This window comes from Lepisma saccharinum, chromosome 21, assembly GCF_977018435.1.
Source record: "Lepisma saccharinum chromosome 21, izLepSacc3.1, whole genome shotgun sequence".
Taxonomy (NCBI): domain Eukaryota; kingdom Metazoa; phylum Arthropoda; class Insecta; order Zygentoma; family Lepismatidae; genus Lepisma; species Lepisma saccharinum.
In genome coordinates this window covers 20,617,292-20,635,113 of record NC_139249.1, presented here as the reverse complement: position 1 = coordinate 20,635,113, position 17,822 = coordinate 20,617,292, and the positions used below count along the sequence as shown (strand labels likewise).

At 37.7% G+C, this 17,822-nt stretch overlaps 1 protein-coding gene across 1 annotated transcript; it reads right to left on the bottom strand.

Moving 5' to 3' along the window:
• Window positions 1–867: 867 nt before the first annotated feature.
• On the bottom strand, window positions 868–13,870 carry LOC146003909 (uncharacterized). Its single transcript, XM_083142393.1, has 2 exons — window positions 13,641–13,870; window positions 868–3,925 (listed from the first exon to the last, which is right to left on the bottom strand). Exons 1-2 carry the CDS (start codon window positions 13,723–13,725, stop codon window positions 3,441–3,443), a joined length of 570 nt encoding a protein of 189 aa, XP_082998519.1. The 5' UTR covers window positions 13,726–13,870; the 3' UTR covers window positions 868–3,440.
• Window positions 13,871–17,822: the final 3,952 nt, after the last annotated feature.

Genomic DNA, 17,822 nt, shown 5'->3' with positions numbered 1-17,822 from the left:
AAGTAGACGCCAATAGATGTCACTGACAAGGGGCGTAACCAAACGTTTATTTCTGAGTGTTTTACCGTTTCTAGGGGACGAAAGGTAAGTAGGATCTGCACGCGTTACATGTTCACGCTTTTTACTTTGCCTGTAATTATGGTCATCACTTCTCAATTTACCTAGTACAGTCCGATATTGCGATTACGTAAATGCTTACTTTAGAGACAACATTTTCAGTTCTCATTGAAGCCCGTACCAATGTATAGTGGAATCCATGAGTATTATCGTGCAAATTGTCCATGACTATTTTCATTAATTTTTCTCTTTCATCCTATGTGTTTTTAAGCTATAGATTTTTATGTATGCTGCTGTAGAAGTTGTCTGCAGCTTGTTTTGAGTTTTCTTTTAATTCTTGAAGCTCTTATTGGGTCAAATAAGGTGCACAAACATGGTGATGGACAATTTGCACGGTAATACTCATGGATCCCACTGTACAGCCTCAACGGTTCGTTCTACGTTGAAAATTCAAGAACAGTAGATTGAAAACTACATATTTTCAACAACTTTCCCCGTTTTCGTTATGTGCACTAATAACGAAGTTGTTCTATGTCCTCCGACTTTTGTATCACCATGTATTTAATTTTTGAAAAGGCTTTGTTTAGCAGTGTACTGTGGGATGCACAAGTCTTGCTAGGCAAATTGTTCATCACTTTTCATTAGTTTTTCTCTTCCTTTAAGGGAATGCTGGTGCAGCATTTGTCAACAGCTTGTTTGGTATTTTGTTTCAGTTCTTGAAGTTGCTTGGTAATACTTATGTATTCCACTGTACATGCTCGTGTAAATTGCAAGAAACTGGTGATATTCTCTTCAGTTTCATTCAGTACATATACTCAAGGGTTCTGAGAAGAAAAAAATAAACGTAGAATTATAAATATATATAATTTTCATATTAAATATTTATCTTGATCAATCACTTCTTTGGTTTTAGTTCAAGATAGCATGCGTATCCATCATACATGTACGATTACAACAACCTGTGCGCACTTGTATTATCTTAAATGTTATGCACTGTCTTTGAATTGGAAGTTCTATTACCGGACAAATAGGTTAGGCGCATCCAAGGTTATAAAAAAGCAGATCACAATTGTTGAGCATGTCGACCAGTGGCGGATGAACCACCTTCTCTCGAGGGGCGGATGTTTGCTTTATAGCTGTCTTTCGGTTTTAGTTTTAGATGTTTCCGAGTATGGTCACTTAGTTAGTTCTAAGTAGCGGAACCTCCTTCTATTCTAACTTAATGGAAGATTAATTTTGATTAAATGTCTTTATAGAAATGTAATGTTAATTGACATGGGCGGATTAACGGGGTAGGACGGATGGGGGACATTTTAATTTTCTTTTCTGCATCTTACATAGTATCTAAACTCAGTGGCGTGCCTAGGATTTTGGAAAGGGGGGTATGTATACATTTTATTAGTAGTCAATCCTCATTTTGCCATTTCTTCCTGCCATTGACGTTCTTTTATTAAGGAATTCTGGCCGAAAGAGAGGTATGCCCCTTGGGCACGCCACTGTCTATAAATGTCTTCTGAATTATCTGATTAGTTCACAAACCTGAATGTGAGTGAAAATAGTTTTAAGTTGTCGCAGGTTAGTGGGGGATGTACGGCAAACGGCATATATGTATAATAGCATATGCAAGAATTTGCAATAAGCAAATCGTCCATGGCTATTTCATTCTTTTGTTATTATTGTACGTTTATTGTTGTTTTAAGGAATAGAATTGTGTTGATGCGAAGAAAATGTTATCCTCTACTATTGACGTTTGTATTTCAATCCATGATCATTACTTTGTACAAAACAGACTGAATGAAGATGCTGATGGACAATTCGCCTACTATTGCTTTTGCCGTTCGGTGAACAGTCACCGTTTGAGGAAAAAACACATAAGAGAAAGCAACATTGTTGTTTCTGTGGCATTTGGTTTATGTTGGGTGCAAGGTTTTTCATGTGCCCGTTTCAATTGATGACTTTAGTTTTGTTCTGGGCAGTGGCGTGGGTGTTACGTATAGTTTTCTTAGTAGTCAGCTTTCATTTTGCCATTTTTTCCTGTCTTTGACGTTCTTTTGTTACTGGGTCAAAATAGGGTTATGACTAGGGCTGAGCCGATACCACTTTGAACCGATTCCGATACCGACACCCTTACCGATTCCCACCGATACCGATAGCGGTACTTGGAAATTGCAACAGTCAAAATTTGTTCAAAATATTGATCAATAGGGTTAGGATTTTTATGACTTAGCATATATTTTTTTGGTAAGGGTGATGTGTTCCCTAAATATATAGAAATTCATATTATGAAGAAACTAATTGAATTAAGGTGCTTCTTAAGGGCATATTTTGGGATATTTGGCCATTTCTACGTCATAAAGCATATTTTGATGGATTTTCGGTCATATTCAGCATATTTTCGCTTTTTCAGGAAATATACAGTCATTTTCGAAGTAGATTCGTTCTTACTCCCATGTTCACTCGAGGATTTTTTTTTTTTTTGGGCTGCAGAAAAATATTTTTAATTTTTAATTGAAAATTTACAGAAAGTATTCATTCTGCATTTCAACTCATCAGGGTCCATAGTGAACTAAAAATACTATGTATATGAAAATATTTCAGCATAAGTTAGATATTGATGTTTGAAACAGTCTAGTTATAATGGCATATTTTGTAAAATTTTAGGTCATAAGAGCATATTTTATTTTTGCATATTTTGGTGACTTTTATATCATAAAAATCCTAGCCCTACATCAATATTGGGATGTAATTCTACAATTATATGCATCAATTTAGCAAGAAATTTGCTTTGAAATATTCAAGAATTAAATCAGAATATTAAAATAGATGTTATGCAATCACAAAATACAGTTCTTCGTGCAAAATTGATGCAAAGAAAAAAAGAAAGTTTGAATCTTGCATAATTTCCAGGATAATTAGTCTAGGGGAAGGTGTCGCGCGGCATTTTTGCGGATCTCGTGAAATTGTCGGATAAGTAACGGTGTATGAACTCCAACCGATACCGACAGGGCCGGATTAAGGTGGGTGCTATTGATGCTGCAGCATTAGGCCCAATCCTGAAATAGGCCCAGATGAAAACAGACAAGAATTTTCCGAAAGCTGAACAGTTTTCTTTTGCTATGTTAACCTGAAAATAAATCTTAGAATGAAATTTGGAGCCCCAATTTCGGACAGCTAGACACAGGTAGTAAAATTTTCACCTTGAAAGTTAGTTGTACTATACAAAAAAATCGACGGTATGCAGCATTAGGCCCAATTTCGTCTTAATCCGGCCCTGGATACCGATACATCAGCATCGGTATCGGCTTATCCCTAGTTTTGACCCCCCCCCCCCCCTTTTGGGCACGCCACTGCCCCCGAGGGACTCTACGGTGTGCATTTGCAGTTCAGGCACAAAATAAATTAATGACTGTCAGCAACACGATTAGCGGCACTGCACGTGCACGCCACGATGCACCAGATCCATCGAACTCAATGCTCTTCCCTCTGAATTCCTTGGTCTGTTGTTCCTCATCTTCATCTTCCACCAGTTCTTCCTCCTGCTCCTTCCTCTCGCGTTCCTTCTTCTTCTTCACCTCTTCTTCGTTCCCCAGACCGCCGTTGCAAAGGTCGCCGCTGCATGCAGAGAAACAGGTGGTGAGTTCTGGATCGTGATGGCAGTTGTTCTGGCTGAAGACAGCCGATTCCTCGTCGCAACCTCTGTAGAACGAGATGACCCTCCCGGACTGCTTCGCCTCCACGCGCACTATGGTGCAGCGCTTGCGGGTGCACTGTAGGGCGTTGGTGGTGTTGGGTTGCAGCTCGCAATCCGAGCCAGGAGAGGTTGCCGTGCAAGAATAGCAGCGGAAACTGCTAGCGCCACTCTTCTTATCTGAGAAGAAACAAACAAACAAGATGTGCGTTAATACTACATCAAAATCTACCCCCAAGATATAACTTGCTACAATTCTCACAACGGGAATGCAGTTTTGCCACAACCTAAGGTCAGAATTTCCTTTTTATGGGTTCAAAGCTTGGGCGTCGCCAGAAAATTTTGTGGGGGGGGGGGGTTCAAGCATATGAATGTAACTTGAATAGTAGAAATAGACAATTATTATTACAGTATTTATTATTAAAATGTATTGTTGTTGTTATAATTATATACTTGGGGACACTGTTCTGACCCGATACCAAATGAATGAATTCCAGCACAACTTTTTTCTTTTGTTACTTACTATTTAGATTTCACACAGTTAGTGCACGAAATGCATAGTTATTCTATTTCGTTATTAACTTTTAAACACTTCATTAAAAGAAAAAGATTTAAAATTTAGGAGTAAATTTTAGCCATAGTGTTCGTGTTGTACCCTCTTCAATAATAGTCTATTTTTTAGAATTTTGAAAAGTGTGAAACCATTAATTCTTTGGTTCAAATAGCCGAAGATGAAAAAAATATACTGGTTCTTTTATTTTACTCCCAATATTTTCGGTTTAATGCAATTTATTGTACTTCGTTAATCTGTTCGAATAACAACTAACTGAACTTTATTTTGGTAACAAGGTTGTTGTTTTTTTGTTGTTTTTTTTGCAACTTGAAGCGACGAACCTGTTTGACCCCCCTCCGGACGCCCAAAGTTCAAAATTTCACTTTTTAGTCAAGATTTCTTCCTGGTAAATATTCAACTTGATATGGACACGTTTCTTTCCTTGTTGTTCGACCAAATTATTTCCATTCAGTAACCCGTTCGTGAGATGACGTCACGGAAGATAGTAGTTGTATTGGCCCTACTATGAGGACCACTTATAAGTGTAGGAAAGAAGAGGTTATTTGATTGAACAGCCTGATTTGCTTACACTTAAAACAATGCCAAGAGGGGCCTATACCCCAATTCTTCAGGTGTGATATGCTCTGAATTTTTAAGAATTTTGAATTCTAGTGTAGAAAGGAAGAAGCCTCAACAGCCCGATTTGCTTATACTTAAAACAATGCCAAGTTCCTATATGATCTTATTGTTTACAGTGTGTTTTTCTGTCAAAATCCCAGGAATCTTGAATTGATATAAAGCTCATAGCTACTGGGTCTCAGAACCTAGTGGAGTGTGGTGCATAGCTCCATGGTTTTTATTGTCTTGTAATCAGGAGGCTCGGGTTAGAATCCTGATAAAATGTGAAGCCTCCCCTGATTGCAAAGTGTTAATATTGTTGCCTTGTAAACAAAAAGCTCGGGTTTGAGTCCTGATAAAATGTATAAGATTGAAATACATGTGGTAAAACAATATATCAATTCAAGATTCCTGGGATTTTGACAGAAAAACACACTGTAATCAATAAGATCATATGGGAACTTGGCATTGTTTTAAGTATAAGCAAATCGGGCTGTTGAGGCTTCTTCCTTTCTACACTAGAATTCAAAATTCTTAAAAATTCAGAGCATATCACACCTGAAGAATTGGGGTATAGGCCCCTCTTGGCATTGTTTTAAGTGTAAGCAAATCAGGCTGTTCAATCAAATAACCTCTTCTTTCCTACACTTATAAGTGGTCCTCATAGTAGGGCCAATACAACTACTGAAGATTCCATTTAAAAAGAAGTGTGTCTAACTGCTCTAACAAAAGCTAGCTTTGGGGCAAAGAAAAAGTCATCTGGGAGAGTACGGGAGGCGAGGCAAATGAAGGTTTATCCCCGATTTAGGAGGGTTTTGTGCGGGACACATCCAGCTGCTAACACTTGGTGTAAATTGGTTTCTCAAGCATGCTGATAACACGTAACTTAACTCTCCTAACCAATTTGCATGCATTATTTTAGCTTGTGGCTAATCGCGATGATATGATGAAATTTATGAAAGGACACTGACAAAGAATACCCATGCCTAGGTGGGGATTCGAACCGGGACTCTTGGACTAGTAGCGTACTAACCACTACACCACGAAGCTCATGAGCTATGCCATCAATAGGAATTAGAATAGATGCCATCGCTGAACGACTTAATCAGGCAGGAGTAAACATTAGTCGAATAGGGCTATTCTTCGGGCAATGCTCAGAAATTTGTGGGGTAAACCACAGATGTATACCAATTGTTATTGAAACCACAACTCATAAATATTTTATTAATTGATTAATAAGAATTTTACAAGAATCATGAGATGACTGAAAAGTAAGTAATTGTCTCTTAAACCAAAAATAGTAATTAACAACTACTTATGATGAAAAAGTTAGTTAATAATAACATAGGAATGTCAAACCTAAATTATCCACATAAATATATTTTTTAATTACACAGATATACCCATTAAACTGATTTATTCTATTTATAGTATTTATAATAACCTATCTACTATTTATAATTATTAATTACTATAATTATAATAACATCACAGTAAGTTATAATTAAAAAACCAAACCATGAAAGTGATAAGAAAACTATTCTCATCATTTGATCCAACATCATCAAATCACTAAATTGAATAAGAACCTTCCTAGGATTGACGTGACGTGAACGTGAGTCAACCAATCAACGCTCTCGGCTACTTAGGTCACAGGCGTGACGGGAAACCTAGTTTCGGCAGTGATTACAGTATAATAATACTAAAATTATATCAAATTCCATTGACATCTTCTTGGACGTGGCTTAACGGTAAGAAGAGACACGCATCGTGGCGGATTTCGTCCCTTTTGCGTGACACGCGGGGAGAGAATGCATAATCGAGGCCAACAGCAGGCGATAATGAGGCGGTGGAATATGTTCTTGGCGGGCAACGCGCGAGGCAATCACAGCCTTTATTCCATCCGCTCGAAAGCATTAAAAGATGTGCACCACTTCGTATTCCCGTTGGGTCTGTTAGCCGAGGTCAGCTTTCGAATGTAGTAAGTCTAGTGTCCTGTAACTGCTTCACGTGCATTCAGGGTATGTGAAAGTTTTGATGGACGGAGGATAAATCACAGGTACGGTCGTATATATCAGTAATGGCGGGTAAAAGGGCATACCTCAAAAGAAAAAGTTGATTTTCGGGAGAAGGAAAGACATTAAGATAGGTTACGGATGATGTGCCACATATATCCTATTTATCAGTTAGGTGCGCAACTTTAATGACCCAGAAAATGGACAAATTTAGTTTTGGTCAAAATTGGACTTATGTCCTCCCCACCCGAAAAAAAAAACGACAGATATATAAATTTAGCCGAATGGAAGAGGTACAATTTTGAGTATTCTAAGAATGCTAAAACAACAACAGTAATAATAATAATTCTAATACTACTACTACTAATAATAATAATAATTATAATTATTATTAACCAGGTTACATTGAGCAATTAATATTTCTTTAGAAACGTTTGGAATGTAAACATTGACTTGATGTTAATTCTATTGAAGACGACAAAATACTTTTCATTTAATCAATAAAAAAGGTAAAGGTAAAGTGATCCCCTGTGCTTAGCACCACACCATGAAGGCGTATAGGGGGTGTGGGGGTAACGCCCCACACTTTCTTGATCCGGTCGTGAGTGGGGGTGATGTGATCAGCATCACGCCCCTGACCGCCTTTATCCCCCAGGGTTTCTCCCAGGTACCCATGTTATTCGACGCTGGGTGGGCGCCAACGTTAGAAAAGTTCCCGGATTTGAACCGGCATTTTGGAAATATTTTTAAATTGGAGCTTTTGTTCAGGATCACATAAATAGATTTTCAATAAAACACAGTACCTGAGAATTTTTGACAATTCGAAGGAGGTCACTTTTCCATAAGATTGCGTCTTTGGAATCGAAATATATTATAAATTAAGTCTACAGAGTCTCTAAAGAATATGTTAGGGAGAATATGTAGATAAATCATTAGTAAATGTGTAAGGTTTTGAAAAAAGCTTTTCTAGCACATCGCGCTACGACGCCAGGATCCTGGGTTCGAATCCCGGCCTGAGCATGGATGTTTTTTTGTGACTGTCACTTAATCAATCTCATAATATCATTACTTATCCTTATCTTCCCGATTAACCAAAAGTGACAGAAAATCGAAGTGAAATAAACCAAATCAAAATACTTTAAAAAATTACAGTGTTACTGCGATCTTGTTCTTGCTGTGATTATGTGACGAATGCAAAATATTCATAGAGTTGAGCCCTTTAAATCTTTCCCTTATATAAGCCACCTTCAGAGATCCACTGTAGACAATTTGAACAAAAACAAAAAAGTTGAGTTGAAGAGGAGCATGGTATAAAATAGGAGCATATATTCTTATTCTTGGCTAACAAGGGTATCTGCAAAGCCCAAAACCCCCGAGACTAAAAATACAGAAAACAAAATAGTTATTAAACATTGTGGATAAAATTGATATTTTCGGTAAAGAGATGGTGGTGTTTTCTGGAGTTGGCAACCTGATTTCTCAGGAGTTTGCAACCTGTATGCAGTTGGAATGGCAACGTGGCTTCCTTGAAAACGCCGAGATTGACGCCCTCAAGCCATCCTAAACAACTCACTGTATTTGAAAACTTTTGTTAACAAATTCAAATTGTGATCCATTATTTTCCAAAAAAAAAAAAAGAAGTCTGTGAATTCGTTCTCCAATGGGCAAAGTGGTCAATTTTCAATTTTGTTAACACAATAGCTGCCATAATTATATAACTTTTAGGCTAAAAATTTTGACGCTGCTAGATATGTTGTAAGACACGTGTGGTGCTGCATTTGAACGAAATTCGACGACGAGTTTTAAGATGGCGGAAGAAACACAGAATTTTCCTTTTGGTCCTCGGCGTTCTGAATTCGGTCGATAGCTTCACGACTCGGTCTAAACCACATTCGTTTACGCTTAAGACACTGATCTCAAGAGATTTAGGGCATTACTCGAAATTAAACATTAAAATATAACGAGTAGTTTACGAGAGCCAGGAGAGGAGAGTAGGGGATCTCTCCCCGCACAAAAAAATTATCACCGGCAAAAGGAAATTAATTTTATCCCTGCCAGGAATGCTTTTATACCACTCAAAAGGAAATGAATCTGAGAAGCATGTATGCTTAACTACGGAACGAACACAATTGAAAAATCATTCGTGTCCATTAATGTTCGTTTCGGTAAAGAGATGGTGATGTTTCTGGAGTTGGCTACCTGATTTCTTAGGAGTTAGCAACCTCTCTGCAGTTTGCATGGCTTCCTTGAAGACACCGAGATTAACCCCCTCAACACATCCCAAACAATTCACCGTATTTTAAAACTTTGATTTTCTGGAGTTGGCAACCTGATTTCTTAGGAGTTTGCAACTTCACCATCAGTCATCAAAGATTTGCCTGTCGAAAAAGTGTGCGCCCTTGTGAATTAAAAAAGAACACACTATTCTGCAACTGAACAACTCACCGAGCCGAGACGACAGCAGCTGTTGTCCACTTAAGTTTTCATGGCATAGTGCTGATAATTTACAGGTGTTAAAGTGGTCACAAGAAACTTGTACGTAGGTTAAATGAACATGAAGTTTGAACTTGGCAATGGAAGATTTGGTCAAGCTTTCGGTGTTAATATTTCTTTAGCTCTTTTTGCGTATGAGTTTGGGATTTCTTAGAATGTAAATACACTGTTTCTAAATTACGTCATAAATGTTATCATAAGATTTAAAGACCTAGGTTATAACCATTGTTCTGAGGTACTTAGAACCGCCAGGCAATAGTTTAATTTATTGACTGGTAACGTATACAAATCTTGCACCCCACCCAAAGCCTACCTCCCAAAATGAAATCACAAGTACGCCACTGAGCGGGCATCCCTCTCCCCTTAAAACAAAAAGCTTAATTCGCACAGTGCGTTAACTTCCATAAATTAAACCATCTTGAATTGAATGTTTACAGATGCTATACTGGTATGGTTATTTATTTGAGGGTGTTCAATCAACACATTTCAAGATTGCGTACGAAGAAACGCTTTACCTGTGTTAAGCATGCAACTTAAAAATGAGGGACTTTACCTTCTCGATTTTTAAAAAGATAACGAATAATCCGCAGAAAACCCTGTGGGATATATTGTAGGTGTGGTCAACTTATGGAACGTGAAATGATAAAAGCACAGTTACTCCTGGAAAATAAACACAGGTAATGCACGAAAGATATATTTTTACGCGAGTTGTTAGACAGTGTGAATAAAACCTGATACGAGCAGTTTTGTTGCTTAATCTTATCGTCAGTTAAGATCTTGAGATATACATGTGTCTTTACGAAATCTGTTTCACTTATCTCAATGAATGTAGCACGATCTATTCTCAGACTAATCTCCAAGTCAATATCAAATTTTATAATGTTTGTCCTACATCACCCTTTTAATGGGATGGGTGAAGTTCGTGTGATGACATCACTTCTCTTATGTCTTAAATGACCACACCTAGTCGGATGATTGGATTCAAATCTAACCCACTGAATATTAAAAAATAACATAAAGAAGATATGGAATGGTTTCTTTCACAGACTATTTTAATCATTCAGTTCAGTGGCGTAGGAACGATGGCGTACAGAGGCACATTTCCGCCCATTTACTGGAAGGGGGTACATGAACCCATTAAACATTTCGAATCAAATTGTTGCCTGTGTACCCCAAAATAATTTGATACACGCAAGAGGCTGCCTTGCAAGAATCTCATTGTACAGTACTACACACAAAATTTGAAATGTGATTTCAAACTACCGGCAAGCTATTCGTGTTCGTATTCCCTTATTTATCCTTTATTTCAAACTTTAATTTGTAAATTTTCAATAAATTTAGGAGGCTCGTTTTCAGCTCCATTTGGCAGATAAATAATTGGGTATTCCGAGTAAATAAGAAAATATTGAAAGTTATTTTGGTAGCCTTTGTTCCAGTTCAGGTTAACGGTGAAGCTGATGACGGATAATGCTTTGATTAAATGATTGATTTGGTTTAATTAACTTCGCCTTTCTGCCACTTTTGACTAATTGCGAAGATGAGGATATGATCAAATTGATTCACAACGAACACTCATGCCCAGGCCGGGAATCTAATCCGGCACCCCTGGTGTCGCAGCACTCTGTGCTAACCACTCCGCTACTGAGATCTCTCAGATGGGATTGATGAGGGCACACCTATAAAGGAACAGTAATGTTCAAGCCGAAACTCACTGATAGAATTTTAGGCATCTAGTAGATTGTTAGAATAGTTTCAGTGTTCGACGTTCAAAACTGCAGTAAAAACAAGCCCACCCACTTTTCCTCATAGTTATGATGATTGCCAAACATTATTCTGCACAATTACGACAAGATGTTGGAGAAAGAAGTCACTGATTATAAAATGATAAAATTTCCATTTATCGCAAAATCGTTATCGAGAGATGAAATCAGATGTAATTCTCGATGGAAATTCAAGGCAACTGGCGCAACACAGTCAATGTATTTTATGGATTTTCATTTTCGTTTTCTGGAGACAAACATAATGAACTTATGATAAGAACGACCCTCACTGATACATTTACTTATGCTTTTCTTAGCTCACACTGACTTATCTTCAAAACATTGTCAAAATGTGTTTGGACAACCATACATAAACCATTGAGATACTTATATTACGAGTAATTGCTCGCCAATTTAATGTTCAGAATCTATTGACTTTTCCAGCTTGCATCATTTTCAAAATTGTATCCAATATTTAAAAATCTGTTATCAAAAATAATATTGAAAATATCCGTGAATGGGGGAATAATCATTATAATGTTTTTATTTTATTAGAGGTTCAAAGGCTTCGCAATTTCGTTAAAAAGTAAACAGTGTATTGTGAGGAACAAGGTATGTGTTTTTTGCAGACATGTACTGACTGAACCATATTATACACCTACTTATGCTGATTCAGTGAGCCAGATTAGCAAGGGTGCCTGCAGGATTTTTTCTCAGGGGGAAGGGGCAGCAGTGCTCAAATTGGAAAAAACGTGGGAGATGCTATTCTCATAAAGTATCCCTTACTAGGATATAATTTCCATAGGTATCCCTCACCCAATGCATTTTCTTCATGTTAATCCATACAAGCATCTACGCACCTTTCCCCAAAGTGAATAATTTACCCTCCTAACCCTCTCCTTAGCTAGGAATTTCTACTTCGAGCACCAAGGGGCAGAGTAAGATTTTATATGTTGCCATTCAGTCATAAAAACTCATATTTTACCTTTTATTATTTTACAAATCATAAAATTGAATTGAAAATACCTTGGCGTTGTTGTCAAGTTCAGACTTTAGTCCCCTATTTTAATAGAAATTGAATTTGACTTGCTTCCTTTCCATAATCATCAACCATTTTGTTGATGAATAGTTCCTTGTCTTTTGTACTTCTTTCACGATGAACAGACATGGACGTTCGTAGGATTTTTTTCCAGTAGAGGAAAGCAAGGTATTTTTTTCCAGATGATCAAACAATCACACTTTCCCCCATAATAGTGTTGGCTCCCAAAATAAACGGTCCTTCAGTTTGAAGTTATCATATTTCTGCAACACCCTTCAAATAATTAACTAAAATTACTGTGATTAAAATGTAATATATGCGTCTAATATGTAATTTTATTGGAATATTCATTTTCCAGGAGGGCATGGCACCCCTTCCGAATGACCTTTGCCGAAGTTATTAAAGTTTTGAATCTTCAAATCCCTGTTTGACTTTGTCCTTTTCTCTAGGACTTATTTCGTGCGTCTATACATGTAGAAAGTACAGCTGACGGCGAATAATGGTAAACAAATTGTCCATTGCTACATTCGTTCTCCTTTATTTTACTTCTTGTGTGTGTTTTTGAGAAATGGAGTTATTGTTAAGCTGAGTAGGCCTATAGAAGTTGTCTCCAGTTTCTTTAACCTAGCTCCTTTTGACAAAACAAAGATTAGGAAGATGGCGATGAACAATTTGTTTATTATTAACTTTGTCGTAGCCTCTATAGTCGAGTGTAAAATGTAACACGAAGCAAATTTTCCACAGCTATGTTCATTCACACCATCATCTTCTTATAGAAATGAACAATTTTATGCATATTTTCCGATCGATTTTTCTTCTCTACTGAGCTTGGGCTTCGCAGGTAGCCTAGATAGCCTGGAATATACGCCTCTGGTCCCGACAAGAGTCCGTGAACAGTGATAGGAAAAAAGTAATAGTTAGTTATGTGTATTCCTGGTACAAAATCAAGTTTTGTTCATTCACTTTGTTTTACGCAATGCTAGAACTGAAACAAAACGCTAACGTAGCAATTGACAGCCTATACACCAGCATAGGTGCAATCCCATTCCTTATGTGCACGTAGGATGTAAGAAAATAGCAAATTTAAATGGCAACCGTCAATATAGGCCGACTGGTATCATTTACGCTGTCGACTATACCGCCGACGACAAAGGCAAATTGTCCATCGTTGTGTTCACTGTTCATTCGCAATATTTTTCCGGAATGTGGTTCAAAAATTGAAACAAAAGCACCAAGCACAGCTTATATACAATTCGATTTCCTAACAACACATTGAATGTGAAAGAAAAAATGAACAAAATTAGACTGTGTTATCTTAAATCACACACCTTCAAAATAGGAAAACGCTCAACAAGTAACACCGTCCACGTATCAATTTGTAAATTACCACTTCTATTACTTACGATTCTTACTGTACCTTCAGGTATTGCATCCTGCGTCAACACAACCGCAACAAGCACACACACTGTAATAACAGATCTCCAAATATCCCGTGACGTCATAGCGAGCACCCAGCATAAGTAATTATGTCAATGTTCAAGATCACCTCGCTTTACTCTCGCTCACATTTGCATCGAAATCCTTGACCGCACTGTTAATACGACGACCCTTCCGATGGGAGCAACAAGATAGTGGGTCGCGGCTGGTTCTATCTCCAAAATGAAAAGCTAGGCAGCAGCACTTAACGGCCACGCGCCACATATTTTAGGGTCACGTGGAAAAGAAAGGGGACTTTCATGCTTTTCTGGTCGCACCTATCCACACAGCAAACAGAGCTTGGCAAGCGAAATATCCTTGTATTATTTCCGGCTTCTCCCCACCTCCTATTAAGATAAGTTGAGTTGAGGATTCTTTTTCGTCTTCCTTCGTGCCTGGCCACACTGCGTGAAGAGCACGGACCATGAACCGTACAAGCTTCTGTTGCTACCCTCGCTACATATTAAACGAGTCTTGAATACGAATTAAGAAGCAGAAGGTATTGTATATATATTGGCGGATGTGACCATGACAAGACAGACAAGAATTTTGACAGGGTTGTTGAAGGTCCAGGAACACATAAATTCAAATGTGTTCTATTGGGTTCCGCTGCAGGACAGGAACCTTTTCCCTCGCACAATTTAAATTTGGTCCAAGTTGCGTATTGTTTTATTGAAAAAAGTTTCTTGGACCGTATTGAAATTAAGCCGGAAAAAAGGTTCCTGGACCTCATTTATATTTATCCGGAAAAAAGTTTCTGGGCCGTATTTAAATTCAGCCGGGAAAAAGGTTCCTGGACCGTATTTAAATTCAGCCGGAATGAAGGATCCTTGACCGTATTTAAATTCATCCGAAAAAGGGTTCCTGGACCGCATTGACATTCTTTACAGATAAAAAGGTTCTTTACGGTCCAGAACCCATTTACGCTTGCTGATTTTTCTCTCCTGGACCGGAATTGAATTTATTTAAAATTCCTAGACCTTTAACAACCCTGAATTTAGATGCTTGGGAATTTATTGGACAGGTTTTCGCTAAATCTAAGGGTAAAAATGTCTTTTGGTTGTCTTATCAAATGTTTCTGCTCTCTAGATCTTAGTAAAAGTGTATGCAATCCCAAAATATCGGTATAAGGATCGGAAGAAATACTACGGGAAATGACTTCCCGATTTTAGGAATCCCGAACAGTCTGGAAATTCATTGTTAGTTTTCTCCCAGAAACACAGCGTATAGAGGCCATATAGGCTAACAACTTTTCTTGATAATGTTTTTCTGTCTGCTGCCTTGTTTTGAATCTGTGCGTTTGGGAATGAATAAGTCGCATAATAAAGCAATATTGGTTTTCAAATTTCTTTCATTATAGTTTAACAACACCTCGGACACCAAGTCTCATTTCATCTCAATTTTACAGAAGTTTGTCTCGTACTCAACCTTGTCCATACCAGTCTCGAAATATCTGGTCTCATTCTCATTTCGATTTTCAAGGATCGTTTAGGAATCGGAACTATCCCTAATCCACACCCCTAGATTTTTGTAAGTGGCACCCTAAGCCAGTGCTTCAATTGGCAACTAAATAACAGCAACCAACACTATAATTGCCCTAGATACTCTTGAGCAAATTCTAAATAGAGCTAATTTCATTGAATTTACAATACCATTGTGATTCTTCAAAATCAAAAATAGAGATATTATGTGAAATAGTTATTTACTAGGATAGACTCCCGTCCAACCAAATCTCAATTGGTCTATAAATGAGTTTTTCTTTAAAGGAAAAGGAAATGCAATATTCACCATGACTAATATTCACTAACGAATTATCGTTTGGTTTTGCTTTTTTTAAAACACATTATAGTAAACCGTGACACAACAGTTCTTTGAAAACCAAGGTCTGACATCAAGTCCCAATTCAGCACTCTCTTTTTTTGGCTTTCTACATCGCTAAAAATGTGTTAATTTGTTTAACATTTCTACAGTACGTAGGACTACTCAATAAGAAAAAAAATGAATGCAATTCAAACTTATTTAAATATCCCATTGTTTATGCTTTGATTGATTGATTTGGTGTTTTAAGTCCACTTTGTGCACAGTAAGGCTAATTTGGACTGGACCTACAGTTTAAAGTGCGATTCGAACCACTATGTGCCTCCACCGGGTATCGAACCCGGGACAAAATCCCATTGTTTATGCATTCTAACGTATCTTGCACGAGGCCTTTTGTGAAGTGAAGATATGTCACATTTCCATGTTTGACTGCAAGATGTTAGAGATCCTGGATTGATATCCGTACCAAGGGATTCTCTTTGGCTGTTTTCATCAGGTATTCAGTCACTATAAGGCCATAGTTACACTAGCGAAGTATAAAATTGACTCAGGCTGAAAGATTTTACCCTTAATTCAATCTTAAATATAAAATAGTCCATACCCCTGAATTTAAACTTTTCAATATAACACATTTTTCATAATATTTATAAGAATCAGAATTGCATAGTTGATAAAAATGGCTGCCAGAGAGATTCAGTTAGGCGCCATATTAAAAAATTACAGTCACAATTTGCGACCAACATTACAAACACTGGCAAGTATGGTAAGTTCAGCAACGACTACGGGAAAAAAATGTCGTGTCCTCCTGTTGCGAAGTTCCTCGTCACGTTACTAGACTTCGTACACTTCCTTGACAATCAGGAGACATTACTTACTCAGTTTCCGTTGCAGGAAATTTCAAGTTTTCACGGTGGTTTACACTACGTGCGTGATTCTCCAACTTCAAGACGGGGAAAAAGAATTGCGAATTCCTTCCCGATGAAAGTTGTTGCTTGTTTCCACGCTTCAGACCTTCCGACACCTGACCATGGGCAATTTGGGACGCCATCTACGTGCAGAGAAACACAAGGTGAAAATCGCTTTCTTCGTAGTTTGGAAAAAATAGCTCTAACGCTGTATTATGTCTGTTCACTTTCGAAACTGCGTTTTCATACATCCACGCTTGACGCCAGTGGAAGTTTGGGTAAACGGGAGACTTCCCGCCACCACAGGTGGTGTTGCTCTAGTCGTTTTGGGTAAACTCATCTTTTAAATCAAAGACTGAAACATCTGTATAAATGTTCTATGTATGTAGACCTTCCTCCTCAACCCCAAAAGATTCACTGTGCCATTTCAGAACAAAATTGTACATGCAAACTTCAGTGCATCCAACCGTTCACCAAAGTTTTGCTTAAGAGCCAATCATCATAGGCTTATTTGAGAAAATATGGCCTTCCAGATGGCGTTGTGGTAACGTCGTCGTGTTGTAATAAAGGAGTCACAGTTCGATACCCGGTGGAGGAACATAGTGGTTACAGTGATTACACTCAAAATTGAAAGTCCAGTCCTGATTAGCCTATCTGTGCGTAAACTGGGCATAAAAAAAAATCAGATTATGTTAGAGGAAAATATTACTCACAAACCCATACGTAAATTACATTACACAGATTTATAATAAGCACAATTTTAATGCAAATAAGAAACTTACCTAATGTCTATACTTTAGTCCTATACTATACTAATGCAAATATACGTACAATAAAAAATCTAACATCTCTTATTGTCGAACATGTTTATGATTTTAATTTGCCTTAGATTTTTGTTCATTTGTAATGTCAAAGTCATCATGCTTTTATCGACAATATCAAATATAAATATGTCTGTGCCCCTTTGCGTCTGAAAAGCTTGTCTGCGACGACATACAGGCAAAATAGACTTGCATTCTAGGTAGACATCGTACAGTGGGATCCATGAATATTACCGTGCAAACAGTCCATGACCATTTTCATTATTTTTTTCTCTTACATTGTATGTGTTTTAACCTTTTGCCGCCCAAGGCCTTTTTCACAAGTAAGCTTCTATTGCCCGAGCCGATTTTGAGTATAATGCAGAGTTTCAATTAAATGAGTGTAGATCGGAGGCTAATTGCCCTAGAGAGATGAATGATATACCGTTGTACGCGGAATGAACCAGAGATTCAGACTATATGACATTTTTGAAAATTCGGAGTATATGTGGAGGGGGGAGGGTCTAACTCTCAAAATTCCAAAATTTCGGAAAAAAAACTTTGGTTCCCCCACCCTCTTCCAAGAAAAAAAGTGCATGA